Below are 15,198 nucleotides of genomic sequence, written 5' to 3' on the forward strand. Positions count from 1 at the left end.
AGGTAAGTGTTTGAAGATGAAAACTGGTGATGAGGGAAAGGAAACCATGGGTACCATTGAAATTAAATGTAAGCCACAAGAGAAATCTATGTTCTCTAGGCAAAACGTAAAATAACTTATTTTTTTCAGCCTTTGGGGTAAACATGTGGATGGAGACAGAAGGGATCTTTGGGATGTTTGGAATCTAACCTGCAGCCAGCTTCCAGAAGGCTGGAGCTAGTGCAAGTCCACCTTGCATGTCGGTGCCATCAGCCCTGCTTGTGCAGGGGCCAGAAGCTGCTGCTGACCGCCTGTGGCTGATGCAGACACAGCAGTGCTTCCTTTTGCTTTTTGGCAGGTGTTGCCCGGTAAATATTCTTTCACACCAGAGGCTGTCTCCAGCTTTCCTGCCTTTTATTTTCCAATCATCAATTTATTATTTTTTTTTTATCAAGCTGCTCTTCCTCACTCCCTCTTACTTGCATGGCATCTTTTCACCTTCTTTCCTTCCTTTCCACATTCCCATTTCAGAGCTTGACTGACATTAATGAAAGAACAAGACTGAGTATTACAGTGAGGACCATTGTAATACTCACCTGACTCAAAACTGCAGTCTCTCTTTTCCTCCTTTACCTTTTCTATTCTTCATTTTTACAGAATCTATGGGAAGATTCGCCTGATATTTGAAATTTTAAATTGGCCTTTCCCCTTTTGACTCTTAAGTGCTCCCTAATTATTTTCCATGACAGCTTGTTTTCCATTTTGTTCTCTGGTTCTTACTAAGGCTGTTATATTTTCATCTTCTTTTTACATGCAAATCTTTAGTTTTAATAATATATGAGTACTTACATTAAAAACTCCACTGATTGAAATATTAAAATACTGAAAAAACCCCAACAAACCCAGCCTCTGTATGTATGCCTCCTTTTAAAAAGTGAGAGTAACACTGAATTTCTCAGTCACAAAAGTCACAGATGCAGCCTGGATACTTGAAAGTTTAATCTTTGCTGACTCACGGTGGGCAGAAAGCATGTACTGAAACTAAGAAGTTTTCAGGCAAAATGACATCGTCAGTGGTCACCTCCCTGGGGATCATCTAGTCCAACTGCCTGACCACTTCAGGGCTGACCAAAGCTTTAAATCATGTTGTTAAGGGCATTGTCCAAATGCCTATTAAACACTGACAGGCTAGGGCATCAACCTCTCTAGGAAGCCCGTTACAGTGTTTGATCACCCTCTCAGTGAAGAAATGTTTCCTGATGTCCAGTCTAAATCTCCCCTTGGCATAGCTTTGAACCGTTTCCATGTGTCCTATCACTGAATCCGAGGGAGAAGAGATCAGCACCTCCCTCTCCACTTTCTCAGGAAGCTGTAGAGAGCAATGAGGTTGCCCCTCAGCCTCCTTTCCTCCAAACTAGACAAACCCAAAGTCCACAGCTGCTCCTCAGAGGACATGCCTTCTAGCCCTTTTACCAGCTTTGTTACTCACCTATGGACACATTCAAGAACCTTCACATCCTTCTTAGATTGTGGGGCCCAGAACTGCACAGTACTCAAGGTGAGGCCACACTAAATTTGGGAACTCAGGCGTCCATGTCTCAAATACCATCCCCTCTCTTGGAACTCACCTGTGTTGAAAGGCCAGCCTCTCCTGCAATATGCCTTGTGGTACCCCTGATTTTGGCCTTAGGGAGGTGAGGTGAAGGTGCTGTGTCTTGCTAAACCACCCCTTTCTCAACATGGATCCAGGCCAGGCCCAGTACTAGCCTCCCACCGCCTCTTCACCACACCACAGTCAGAAAATACAAGTTCTCCTGGGCTTTACTGGAGAGGCACTGGATAAAGTGACAGGGTGAAATAATCTGAGGTAGCACTACTGTGAAGGTACTTCCCTCATGCTAGCTCTTCTTGTGCCCAGAGACAGCAATGGACATTCAGTTCATAAGCTGACTGTAACAGAATTCTGACCTAGCAGTGGGGCACAGATGACAGGAACAGCTCTGGGTAAGGAGATGATTATGATGCCTTAACTCTAATCCTTTGATATAAATTATGCTCAGCTTTGCATTTCACCTAGGTACAATGACACAGGTGAGGTATAAAAACCAAACATGGAGCAAACTAATGTCAAATTCCTAAGGGCATCCTTTTTCTATTATTTTTTTTAATCAAAATGGTAACGGTCTATATAAAATGGGCAGTTTGTTTTAATTAGGGTGTAATGCAACCATATAGAGAAAGCATTGTGCAGAATTGTATCCATTCCCCAGCACATGATCCTGAGCACATTCAAAATTGAGCAGCACTACTGAGAGGCTTAGTACAGCCATGCCTGTGCAGCAAAATTTGAGATGAGCACTGTACTTGGCTAGAAGAAGGAGACTGCTTCATCACTAACATGTAGTGTGCACAAGCAGACAAAAAGAATCATTTGAACTAGCTTTTCCTTATCACAATGCAGCCCTGATGGGGCATACAGGTAGGCAAAGCTGCATGAGGTATGGTCTCTAAAAGTACTGTCTCCCAGTATTCATACAAGACATAAACCATGATTATGATACTCTTTATTTATAAGATGCTCTCAGTATCTTTCACTGCAGTTACTTTTTGATCAATGATTCTCAGTTGGAGATGTGAACATGAGAGTAGCCAAATATACTGTGTGCAATTAATTTAACAGCATTATAGAACAGCAAATCCACTCCTTTAGAACATGATGAATCAATATGTTTCACGAACCAAAGAGAAACCTATGGGCTTCCATAAAACAAAATCTTCCACAGGAGCAAGTTTAAAAGTAGAACACATCTTTTAAGATTGTTGCTGTTAAAGGTCCGTTTCAGTAAATGAAAAGAAGTTCAGAAGCTAGTATTATGGTCATAAAATCAAAAGTATTTCTTTATAACAATTACAGCAAACATTCCCTGAGAATTAAGAATCAGCAACAACTATTGCCAGATTGCTTTTTCTGCTACAGTGCAGAAATGTTACAGCACATTCTGTCCATGCAAAGATCACACACAAAGATCAAAGGCCACAGTTTTTATTCACTATGTGCATTTTCTGGATGCACTTATTTTTCAAGAGAATTACATCCGGATGCTGCAACCCCCAGTACTGAAGCTAACCAGGACATGAGGGTAGAGGAGGCGGTTAAGAAAGGTTTAATCCAAGTGTTGTGTATGTGTGTGTTCAGAATTCCATTCTTTTTCCCTTCCCCTTCCCTGTGCTAGGTATTCTAAATTTGCCCTTCCAACTAATACGCTATGGCACCATTTTCCTCCCTCCTCCCAGAAACATGCATCTAAAATACATACCCAGCATCAAAATGTTCCACTCATTCAGACAAGTACCTTGCAGTCTAAGCAGAAAAAGGAGGTAAAGAACAAGAGCGGGGAAACTATTAAAGTTGGAATAATCAATTTTAATGCCTAAAATTAGATTTTATGGCCTACTGTATTGCTGAAAACTGTACAGAATAGAGCTTTATTGTTGCATCATTCCTCAGCAAACAGAATTAAAGTGCAGTGAACATTTGGAATTTGGTGCAACACACTGTCACAAAAAAGAAAATACTGTTTGTTTTTAATTCAGCTTGAGAAGATGGCATTCTGCAGTCAGTTTGCACTGACCAAGAAAATAAGAAGATCCTATCAGATTCCAAATTCTTATGTTGCAGAAGAGGGTTTCTTTCTGTCTTGTCCTATCACCAAGTCAATACCTGTGTATCTCCCTGCGGCTACCTGCTAGTACCCTGGCTCTTTCACCAAGATACCACAATCTCTCTTTCCTTGCAACTTGCAGGGCTTAGCTCTGCTGAATTATTTTTCCTTTCTTCAAAGCATCCAGAAGATCTGGCAGTGTCTGCTCTTGCTTGATATATGAGTGCTGCAACTCAGAAGTGTACAGCATTCATTAACAGGAGACTATGAAAACCTAACCAAAGACCTACAAAGGCCCAACCTGCACAGAGTCTTTTGATGGTAAAGATTGTTGATAAGGGGTAAGAGCGGACAGGTTAAAAACAAACAAACAAACAAACAAACAAAAACAAAAAACTAGCAGGAAGGAAGTGAGGAGAGAACCCTAGCATATACCCGTGAGAACTGCAGGAGTATCACAGCTGGATCCTGGAAGAGTATTCAAAGGAGACTGGAGAAGCACAGGAACTGAACGTCTCTAACCACCTCAGAAAAACTCAAATGAAAATACTAGCACATGGGCTAAGGAGTCAAAGTAGGCATGCAAAGTACTCAACTTACCTATAATATGTTGGGCATATTCTTCTAATAGCTTGGCCACACTGGATCTGCTATGCTTATGTCAATCTGTAGGTTCAGCTGGTCTGGACATCAGCTCTCAGTTTGGCCAGGCTGACAGAGGTTCAGAAAAACTCAATACATGGCCTCTTCTGTCTCCTGGAGAAAACTTTCCAAGTACAAACAGATCGTCTAATAGAGGAGATGGTTGTCCTATCTCTAAATCTTGAGGATTGTGATCCAATTATTTTGTATATATTTCATTTTTTCCTAAGTGTTTTCTCTATCATCAGAGTATATTTTCCCATCAATTGTTTTACTAAAGGAGATCTAACGGAAAAAATGCATGAAAATAATCTTTACCATCTTTGTGAAGCGGCCATCACAAAGGTCAAACAAATCAGCTGGCTATAAATGATGACATTTACTCTTTATCAAAAGTATTCTTCATATTGCACAAGAAAATAATACAATGTGAGTCACAGCAAGACATAAAAATATAAATGCATCTGAGTGATACAAATCTCAGTTGACATTACAGTACCTGACCATGAAAAGCCACTTTTTTCTTTTCCACAGCGCCATTATCTCAAAATACACTACCAGTTAGTTTTAATTTGCATAAGGATCAAGAAGATTCAGGCCTCTGCTCCCATCATTAGCCAGACAGATCACAAAATTGTGTGATTTTACTTTAAAGACACCAGCTTGTGTCTGCTACAGCCATTCTTCAGCCATTCATTTTTGCTGGCTCCTGTGCAGTAACCCAAGCCCTGAAATCTCCACATGCTTAAGTGCACAACACTCCATTCAAGCAGAGTTTTACAGTAAAAGAGACACTAAGATTAGTGACACAGTTGACACTTCAGCAGAAGTCTGGTTGTGGGTCAAGAAATAAATGTTCCTGGTGTGTTCTTCACTTTTCCTCTAAACAGGAACTGCCAGACACGATGGAGTATAGATCTTGACTAGTTCGTCCCAAGCGCAGTCCACAACCTACAAAGCAAAAAAAATCCAAATGTATTTAGATCCTTCTACAAATGTCATTATTTTCTTTTTTTTTTTTTTTTTTTTAATAAAACTTGGTATTCACTTTACTGAGATCCATGAAAATTAGCAATCTCCTATTTTTTATACTCCCTCATAGGAAAGCTGGGAAACCTTTGAGTTTCAACTTATTGTTCCAAACAGGCTAAAGAACATAACTGAGAGTGAAATGAAAGACACACAGAAATCCAGACCTCATGGTGCTTCTTCTCTTTACAAGGTCTCAGGACCCTTTTACCATGTTATATAAACACACACTTGTAGGTATGGAAAATTATTATAGACATATTCCTAATGGAGAGCTAAGGAATGGAAAACCAAAGAAGTTGACCAAAATGATGCAGGAAGCTTCTGGAAGAATTAAGGCAGAACTTCAGTCTCACACTGACAGGCTATGAGATCACTGTGCTGTATCTTGTTGAGGAGATGTCTATTTGCCGAGCATTGAGAACTGGGGGTGGTGATGTTGCTTCAAGCACTACCTAAACCCAGCTAGTCTGATGAGAAGTGATGCCACTTGTGCCAATGGCACTTCACAAACACAGTGACTGACTCCAACAGAACTGAAACTTTTCTGAATCGCAAGTGCGCAGCTCTATTCTAAATGCAGTCTTGAACCTAGAATCATAAAACCATAAACTTAATCTAATTCTGTAGGATTAAGAGATTTTAATAAATAACAAGATTCCACAGAAGATGGCTGCAGGATGTTTTGGGTTTGAAAATTATTTGATAATGCACTTTAGAGTCTGTAACAAAGTGAAAGGGTTAACCACACTGACAATTACTCAAGTAAATGACCAGTAACACATATTCACAAAATGTAAGACCTAAGGCAAAGGGAAGAAGAAAGAAGAAAGCTAAACAGAAAAAGCTGATGAGCCCCACAAACATATTCCAGTGAATCTGTCTGAATCCATCTTGCAATATCTTTACAACGTCCTTTCCAGTTGGGATCACAAAGGATACAGTATTGGATCCTCTGCACAAGCTTCTTTCTGATACAGACTGCAATTCCTGTTCTCTTCCAGAGCCAGAATGAACATCTGCACACTAGAAATTTGGAAATCCAACTTCAATATTTGATTTCAGACTATAATTAGCCCATTTTGTGTTTACTATACTGCACTATTATTCATTTTTATTACTTCCTTAGCTGGTTCTACTTAGTTATTTGAAGTGCTTTCCATATACATATAAATGGATCAAAAAAACCCCTCTCGATAATATGTCTGTGTATTCATATGACATAATAGAGCTTTGTGTAATGTAATGTTCTGCTGCACTGCAGTCCCCCAAATCATACCAAAAAGAAAATTTAAGTTCTCCACTAAATGCTATGTAGAGAGTAGCAATCAAACAAAACAGAGGATTTTTAATATTCTCCACAGCTTTAGATCAATATCTGTATTTCTATAAGCAACACTTTCCACTTTCATAAAGGAACAAGAAACAGAGATAACATTTGAAAAAAATCCCATGGGAATTCCCACCTGTTATCAATGTAATTAGCATCCTTGAAGTAGCCTCTGAACAAATATAGTTACAGAACCATCTAATCTAGCAACACTAAAAATAAACAGGGGATATTAAAAGGAAGTTTGAAAAGGATCAGTTGCAGTAATTTGCCCAACACATTGACTTAATGATAGCATATGAAAGCTAAAAGATAACCAGCAAACAAAAAGCCACAGCCAATAACAGTCTATCAAGTTCTCCTGTGCAGCAGGAAGTCTATAATGGAATACTGGTATCAGGAACCTTAATGAAAATACACAGGCAAAGAACAGCAAACATGTATGTATGGGAAACTGGGACACTACACCATGGAACAGCATTACAAAATACAACAGCATTTCAATTACTCCATAATAGTTTTGCCATAATACAGCCAAGACTGTAAGAAAAAGGGAACAGCCATAAACTCACAGCACTTGCAGCCAGTATTAACTGACAGCTGCTACATGGCCCCTTTGCAGTATCTCATAGATTATCACTGCCTCAAATACAAATGACTAAAATGACTCCTGGGATAAAGAGAAGTGTCTGTTCACACAACTACTGCATCAGTTTATAAAATCAGTTTATAAAATGATTTTGCCCTTTTTTTTTTATGACCTTAAACAATAGTCATATGACCATTGTATGCCTTTCCCCAGAAGAGGGGAATATAAGATACTGAATAGAAAAGTTTTAAAAGTATTTAGCAATGTCAGTTCTCATGTGACATATGAACATTTTAAATACATACTCTAAAGCATGTTAGCCATTTCTAAAAAAAAAAAAAAATAAATGGTACTTAATTTAAATACTGAAATACCAGCAGGAATTCCATTGGGATGAAGGCTGATCCAGCACACCACACTAAATAAATAGAATAATAATAATAAGAAAAGCTTTAAGTTCCTACAGTTTTTATTTTAATCAATGAGATGATGTTACAAACAGGCAGAGAAAATCCTCCTGTGGTAAGATGAAAGACAAAGGATAATTGAAAACAGTCATACATTATCTCCATGCCTGACATAATTCCTCACCATTAGGAATATGAAGGCACATAGGTTTGTCTTTCTGTGAAAATGTCCACTGCCTTGGGGACAAATTTTACTCTCAGATGGTAACAAATCTCACTGATTTCAATATTTAGAGGGTGCATGATTTACTTTTTTAAGCTGTCACGTGAACAGAGTGGAGGACAGTTTATTTCAATTGCAAAGAACTATGCGAATTAGAATTATATTACTGTATATTTTGGACATCTGTATGCCATACAATTTTCACTATCATTTATGAATACTAAATTGCCCTTGTAACTATAAAATAGAATTCTACTATAGCAACTTTTAACTATCAGAAATTGATAGATAACTAGAGCTTAATCATAAAACAATAATATTGCACCTTACACTGACTGGTAAATTACATCAATAAACAATGCAAATAGAAAAATCATTCTAAATCTGATAATTTTAATTATAACTAAAGCTACATGGAACAAAGGAAATCTAACAAAATGACATTTACTACTTGCTTCTAGTGCTTTTATTTCAGTAGCAAAATTGCAGTACTAGTATATATGCTAAGGGTACTGCACTGTTATTACTGCAGAATAAGCATCATGCCAAGTTATCTGCCAGTAGAGATTTAAGCAAATCTATTTGAAGCACATAAAATGGGGATAACTGTATTTCCCCCTAAGTAAAGCCAAAAAGCAAGCAAACAAATGAAAAACTGCAGTCATCACAGGAAGCTGGTTGCTTGACTAGAAAATCATAGTTTAACCTAAATTAAACAGCTATCCTCTATTTTATTGACGTGTTTATCCTTGTCCCAGAGTATAACGTTTCCCACCAATTGATTTAATATTGACATGCATTAATTTATCAAACCCATTTCCATTGACTCACTAACTGATTTACTTCTTTGACAGGCTCTCTGTTCCCTATTCATCACAATTGTCTTGCTTTGCAATAGACTTAGACCTTTTCAAGCACCCGAGGGCAATCCATTCAGTCTACTGCAATTACCTGCATGACATTCTGCTTTACCACTCAGCAGCAGAAAGAAAAACAAGGGAAATCTCCCAAGTTAGTAGCTAACATTTTTTTTTTTTCAATATTTGGAGGTGTAATAAACCCCCAAGCTCTAACCAGGATTAAATGCTTTAAAAGAACAAGAACTTTATCTTCAGTAACCCCTTTAGGAAGGGGTTTCATCAGAAGAAAGTACAGCCCTCTCTAGATCAGTATTTCTGGAAGCATCTTGGTGCCACTCAGCTTCCAGAGTGCTCATAATAAATCACAGAATAATACATAAATGTGTCTGAGAGTGACCCAGCTCTCTTCTCAGCTTCTCTTCATCCCATCCCATTTTCAAATAAAACTAATAAGACCTGTCTTTTTTTCTGTAGAAGAGACAACAGAAGAAGTATTCAGCTCCTCACTTCCATTAACACTGTGACTGCCTTCCTCTTTTAGCTTATCTTCTGTGTCTTTTCATACAGAATTTAATGGTCTATATCATTATGATGTATTTTTGTGGGGTTCTGACCATCCTCTGTAAGTGTGTGGGGTGGAGATTAAGTAGAGAGAAAAGCAAGCTATTAGGTTTGCTACTCATCAAATCACATTCGCAGGTGATCTTTAAAACTAGTTGGTTAAGTGCATAATGACTCATGCATGGGTTTAAATGCATTCAATACCTGTTTTGTACTCAAAAATCCAAACCACTAGTGTGGTCTTTTGTTTGCTCCAGAGTTGCCAGGTTGAACTGCTCATGATGCCTAACTTTACATGAGAGTGGAAGTGACAGGTTGGTAAATTAAAACCTTTTTATTTTCCATGGGAAATAATACCATTTATTTTGTAATTTACTTTTGAAAAAATGCACATTTTTTAATTATTGTTTCCACTAATGGACAGAATAAACCCAGAAATTCTTATAAAGAGATAGGTTCAAACTACAGTTGTCGGAAACTGATGTTCCAAATACTGCTGAAGAAATCCATTTCTTTCTTGAGGAGAGAAAAGATAGAAGACTTGAGGGGCACTGTTTTTCAGATTGCAAAGATATGTCACAAAGAACTGATCTGAAAACCATGGACCTGTCTCACCATTTGTTTCACTGCTCTGACATAGGCAACAGGAAGATGACTTGGTAGTTGTGCTAAACACAAGTCTTTTGAATGTGCATTTCATCAGTTACATGTGAAGCAAACTGAGATGTGAGTTAGAGAGAGAGAGAAGCAAACTGAGATGTCAGGTTAGAGAGAAACCCTTGGAATCTCCACAGAATCTGTAGCAATTCTTCCATACTCCATGGCTATTCAGTTTTTCAAGGACTGTTTTTAATTGATAAAGTCTTTTGTAGAAGATACACTGGAACTGAAAAATGTCTTCCTGTGCTGATACTAACCCTGCTGACCCCAAAAGCAGTCAATTTACAGGCAGTGAAACTGTGTTTTCTAATGAACCTACCCAATCTTCAGCCTCATTATTTACCTCAGAATTAAGTTTCTTCCTTTTGGGATATAATTACAGATAAGCCAGTGAATCAAATACAATGCACAAGCAACACATTTACTGAGTAAGAAACTACTGCCTCCCACCTCTTCGTAGTACTTGAGAATCAAAATTAAAGTGCATTTTTCTCTCCATACACTTACAGCTTTTACTGAATTGTGATACCCGACAGCGACCTTTCCGAACACCTTAGGATGAGACTTCTGCTGATAATGGCAAAGAATGACCACTACTCATGAAAGGCTAGCTTTGCCTTCCACAGGGAAAGCTTAATTTTAACATTTTGGAAAAGACATACATTAACCACCAGTAAGAAATGTCACCTTCCTTGTCCCCTTCCAACCCTGTAAAGTTGTTCAAACTGGTTTAACATTTCCAACTGGTTAAATTTGATCTCTCCTTGCAAAAAATGAACTCTGAAATTAAGTAAGTAGGATCCTTTTATCTCAAAGTATCATTAACTACATAACTCCAGTAGCATCCTGGAGAAGGACCATAAGGAGAGACTAAAATGAAGTAGGAGCGTGATAGCCACAACAGCTGGGTGAAAGCTATCATTCCTTAGCAATTAAGTGTAAAAGATAGGAGCAAGCAATCAAAAGGAAAAAAACAACTCACAATACAAACAGATAAAGTCTCTTTTTTTCTTTACATTTCCACAAGATGTAACTCCATTTTTATGTGAAACAGTCAACAATTCCAGGCCTGTTGAGAGTGCACAATTAATTTAAATGAACAGCAAAATACACAGCAAACCAGCCTCTCTAAAGACATCTTCTGCTTTTATATTTGGCTATATTGGTTAAGCCAATGTCAGTTTTATGTAGACTAATCTACTCTGGGGGAATAGTTACATAAGGAGCCATACACAGAGGGCTAAAAAAAAAAACCCCCAATTTTGCCTCTCCAAGTATGCTTCCACAAACAGCTATTTAGACAGCTAGTTGCCTCTTTGTAGTACAATTACCATCCAAACACACACAACCACAGTAAAAGAAAATCATAAGCAATCACTATGTTTTGTACATAAATAGTGTGGTACATAAATTATTCTAAAACCTAAGCTTTAATACACATTCAGGTAACATATGATTTTGGACCAGAAAACTGTCATTTGTTTTATCCTCATTTGGTACAGAACGATTTTATTTTCCAAAGAGAACATCTCAGTTTTGTATATTGTTGAAATATACATATATCCTGAACTGATTAGGCATGTCACGGATGTCTGATGTGCTCTTCATATGTCAAGTGTTCTAAATCACTATACCACTTGCCATCACTTCTGTTGAAAATCACATATCCTTGCAATTTAGGAATGTCACTGTTCAAAGTGTAAAAGTATAGAGAAATTGAAAGATTCTTCCCGTTCCCATTAGATACCTAATCCTGTTCTCAGACAGAAAGCTTGGCTCAATGGAAAGCATTAATTTTTACTTTCCACTGGCTAGTTTAGAGAGTTCAGAAGAGACACGATGTGTAGACTGAAAACAGGTTTCACACAGAATTCAGAGCTTCGTTTTTTCTTACATTTGTGTAAGCAAAATACAGCTTTAGAACTACAAGAGAAAGGGCTGGGTATTCATGATGCATATATGTATTTTCTATCCTATATAATTTCAGAATGAAGACAAGAAGTGAACGTTCACAGTATCTGCACTTTTTATCTCTCATTGGTGGATTGCCTAAAAGGCATTTAAAATTAATTAAATTTAAAGCAAATTAATTAACTAAAATTAAAATTAATTCATTACTGCCATATTGCATTCAACCTACAACTGAAGAAAAAGGCTGCTTTTAAATAAAGCTGCACAAATAATTCATCAGAACATTCACAGATCACAGTACAGGGAGAGTAAGTATCAGGAGACAAATTAAGTAATACAATGAGCTACAGAGTACAATTCCATGTATGGTCTAGCATTATCAGTGAGGAATAGTATAGAGGTGATTAGCATTTTCATATTTTCTATATACATCCTTTGTTTTTCTTACCCCCAACCTCTGGAAAGAACTACCATGTCTGCTTTAAAAACTGCATGCTCTTAATACTGCTGACAATGTAAATGGATTTGTACCATTCTTAGTACTGTACACCATTACAAATTTAAAAGATTTTTGTTGCTTAGGGTCTTGTCACTGTTCTTGTGCACACCAGAGCTACTTTGACTGAAAGCTGCAGTTGGAGGCATTTTCTCCTAATCAACCTACCCTGCAAGCTCTCACATCAGCACTTGCAGTTTAACAGAGAAATTCTGTGAATATCATGAGGAGCATTTCCATTACTGCTTTGCACTGTAGAATGCACATTTATCTGTGCACCTGAAAGTTTGTTAAGTAGTTATCTGAAATTGCTGTGCACCTGACACCAACATTATGGTGGGAAAAAAGCCAAACCAAGCAACAGCTGATTTTACTAAAATGCAAAGCTTTCAACAAACGTTTACATAGTGACAGATACCCCAAAATAGATATCGGAATCTTAAACACAAAGGAGTTTTCTCTTTCATCTAGCTAATGACCTACCTTCGTAATCCGGGACCCATTCCTTAAGAACAGATCTCTCTCCCACCTGTTGCCTCCCATTAGCAGGATGCTGTACAAGAATCAGCTTGCCTGCACGTACCTACTCTCTGCCTGTGGATTCTGCTCAAGGCTTAATCAGTTCCACAGAAATGTCTTGTAATTCCTAGACCAAGTACTTAATCACAGTATCTATTTTGAACACTTTTTCAGAAGTACAGACTTTTTTTCCTTGACATGTAAAAGATACTTCAAAAATGCTCAAGTTCATTGGGCAAAGCCAAATAGCATCTAGCTAGACAACAAAAATATCATTAAGAATGAAAGCAGAGGTTGATGACCAGAATGATACTTAATTTGACTACAAATTAATAGCTTGTCCATTACAAATAAAGTATTGTGCATGCATGGAGGAGAGAAGCAGTTCAAATGTCAAGTTGTAACTCCTTATAAAGCACACAGTGAAAATCACAAATCATACAAATGCATGAAGAACAACAATGAATGGGGCTCATTATCAGGTCTTGACAGAGAGCAGACATAAAAGCAACCTACATATTGGGAACAGCAACATAAAATTTCAGCAAATAATCTTTGTTGGATTGACACAGAAGCCTGGGAGAGACTGCAAGTGCTCATACTGGAAACAACTATTCAGTAAGTGTTCACAGCATAGACTGGTTTGGATTGGAAAGGATGCTAAAGATCATCTACCTGCCTGTCATGAGGTTGCTCAAAGCCCCGTCCAGCCTGGCCTTGAACACTGCCAGGGATGGGGCAGCCACAACTTCCCTGGGAAACCTGTACCAGTGTCTCACCAACCTCACAGTAAAGAATTTCTTCCATATATCTAATGTAAATACCATAGAATAGTCAGGGTTGGAAAGGACCTTGAGATCATCTAGTTCCAACTCCCCCGCCATGGGCAGGGACACCTCACACTAAAAAATGTCACCCAAGGCTCTGTCCAACCTGGCCTTGAACACCGCCAGGAATGGAGCATTCACAACTTCCCTGGGCAACCCATTCCACTGCCTCACCGCCCACACAGTAAAGAACTTCCTCCTTATATGCAATCTAAACTTCCCCTGTTTATACCCTCTTTCAGTTTAAAACCATTTCGCCTTGTCCTATTCCTACATGCACTTCTAAATGTCCCTCTCCAAATTTCCTGTAGGTTTCCTTTAGGCTCTGGAAGCTGCTCTAAGGTCTCCCTGGAGCATTCTCTTCTCCAGGCTGAACAAGCCAAACTCTCTCAGCCTGTCTCCATAGCAGATGTGTTCCAGCCTTTGGAGCATCTTCGTGGCCCCCTCTGGACTTGCTTGAGCAGGTCCGCACCCCTCTTGTGTTGGGGACCCCAGAGGTGAACACACTACTCCAACTGGGGTCTCATGACAGCAGAGTAGAGGGAGAAAATCACCTCCCTAAACCTGCTGGGCATGCTCCTTTTGATGCAGCCCAGGATACAGTTGGCTTTCTGGGCTGCCTTTCCAGTTTAGAGATTAGGATGTCATGAAGGACCGTGTCAAATGCTTTGCATGAGTCCAGGTAGATGACATCAGTTACTCTCCCCTTATCCACCAATGCTGTGACCCCGCTGAGGAAGGCTGCCAAATTTGCCAGGCACAATAAGCCCTTAGTGGCTGTCACCAACCACCCCCTTATTGTCCATGTGCCTTAGCATAGCTTCTAGAGGGGTCTGCTCCATGATCTTGCCAGGCACAGAAGCGAGACTGACTGGCCTATAGTTTCCTGGGTTTTTTTTTCCTTTTTAAAACTGGAGGTTATGTTTCCCTTGTGTTCATTCTTTATCTTGCAGTTGCAGTTTAATTCTATTGCAGGTTTTAAACTTCTTTTAAAAAGCAGAATGTGTACATTTTGCATTGCTGTGATAGCCAACCCGCACAATACGCTAAATCAACTCAATAGAAAAAAACCCCAGAGGAATATTAAAACTGTTGCAGATGCCAAACTTCTGTCTGGAAGGCATATTGGCATAGAGTGTATACGGATATGTACCCCAGATTTACAGATTTTGTCCAACTTCGAGCTTGTAGAATTTTTGTGTGGAAAAAAAATACCTGCCTTATGCACAAATGATGTGCAAATGCCTTAATCTAGATGGGTATGCACACCATCACTTTTTTTTTCCAACATACAAGTGCACGCGCAGCTGTTTGCTTTCAATTCATTATCTCTCACCAATGAGCATTTACTTGGCCTTTTATCTTGAAGCAGTAACTCCCACAGATAAATCATAGAAAAAGACATCATATCTAGCCAGTCAGAAACACTATCTACTGAGACCCATTCTGTAACACACAGGGCTCTTTGCAACAGGCTTATAATCAAGAGGTAAACACATCCTC

The 15,198-nt window shown here is 38.6% G+C and overlaps 1 protein-coding gene across 1 annotated transcript in view; it reads right to left on the reverse strand.

The window, feature by feature from the left end:
- Nucleotides 1–2,528: 2,528 nt before the first annotated feature.
- The window catches only part of PEX7 (peroxisomal biogenesis factor 7), a 44,948-nt gene continuing 32,278 nt past the window's right edge, over nucleotides 2,529–15,198 (reverse strand). Inside the window, exon 10 of the mRNA XM_065679106.1 lies at nucleotides 2,529–5,234. Coding sequence (XP_065535178.1) covers nucleotides 5,166–5,234 — 69 coding nt within the window. The 3' untranslated portion in view covers nucleotides 2,529–5,165. The remainder of the gene's footprint in view (nucleotides 5,235–15,198) is intronic.

The sequence above is a fragment of the Lathamus discolor genome, chromosome 5 (assembly GCF_037157495.1).
Source record: "Lathamus discolor isolate bLatDis1 chromosome 5, bLatDis1.hap1, whole genome shotgun sequence".
Classification (NCBI taxonomy): Eukaryota; Metazoa; Chordata; class Aves; order Psittaciformes; family Psittacidae; genus Lathamus; species Lathamus discolor.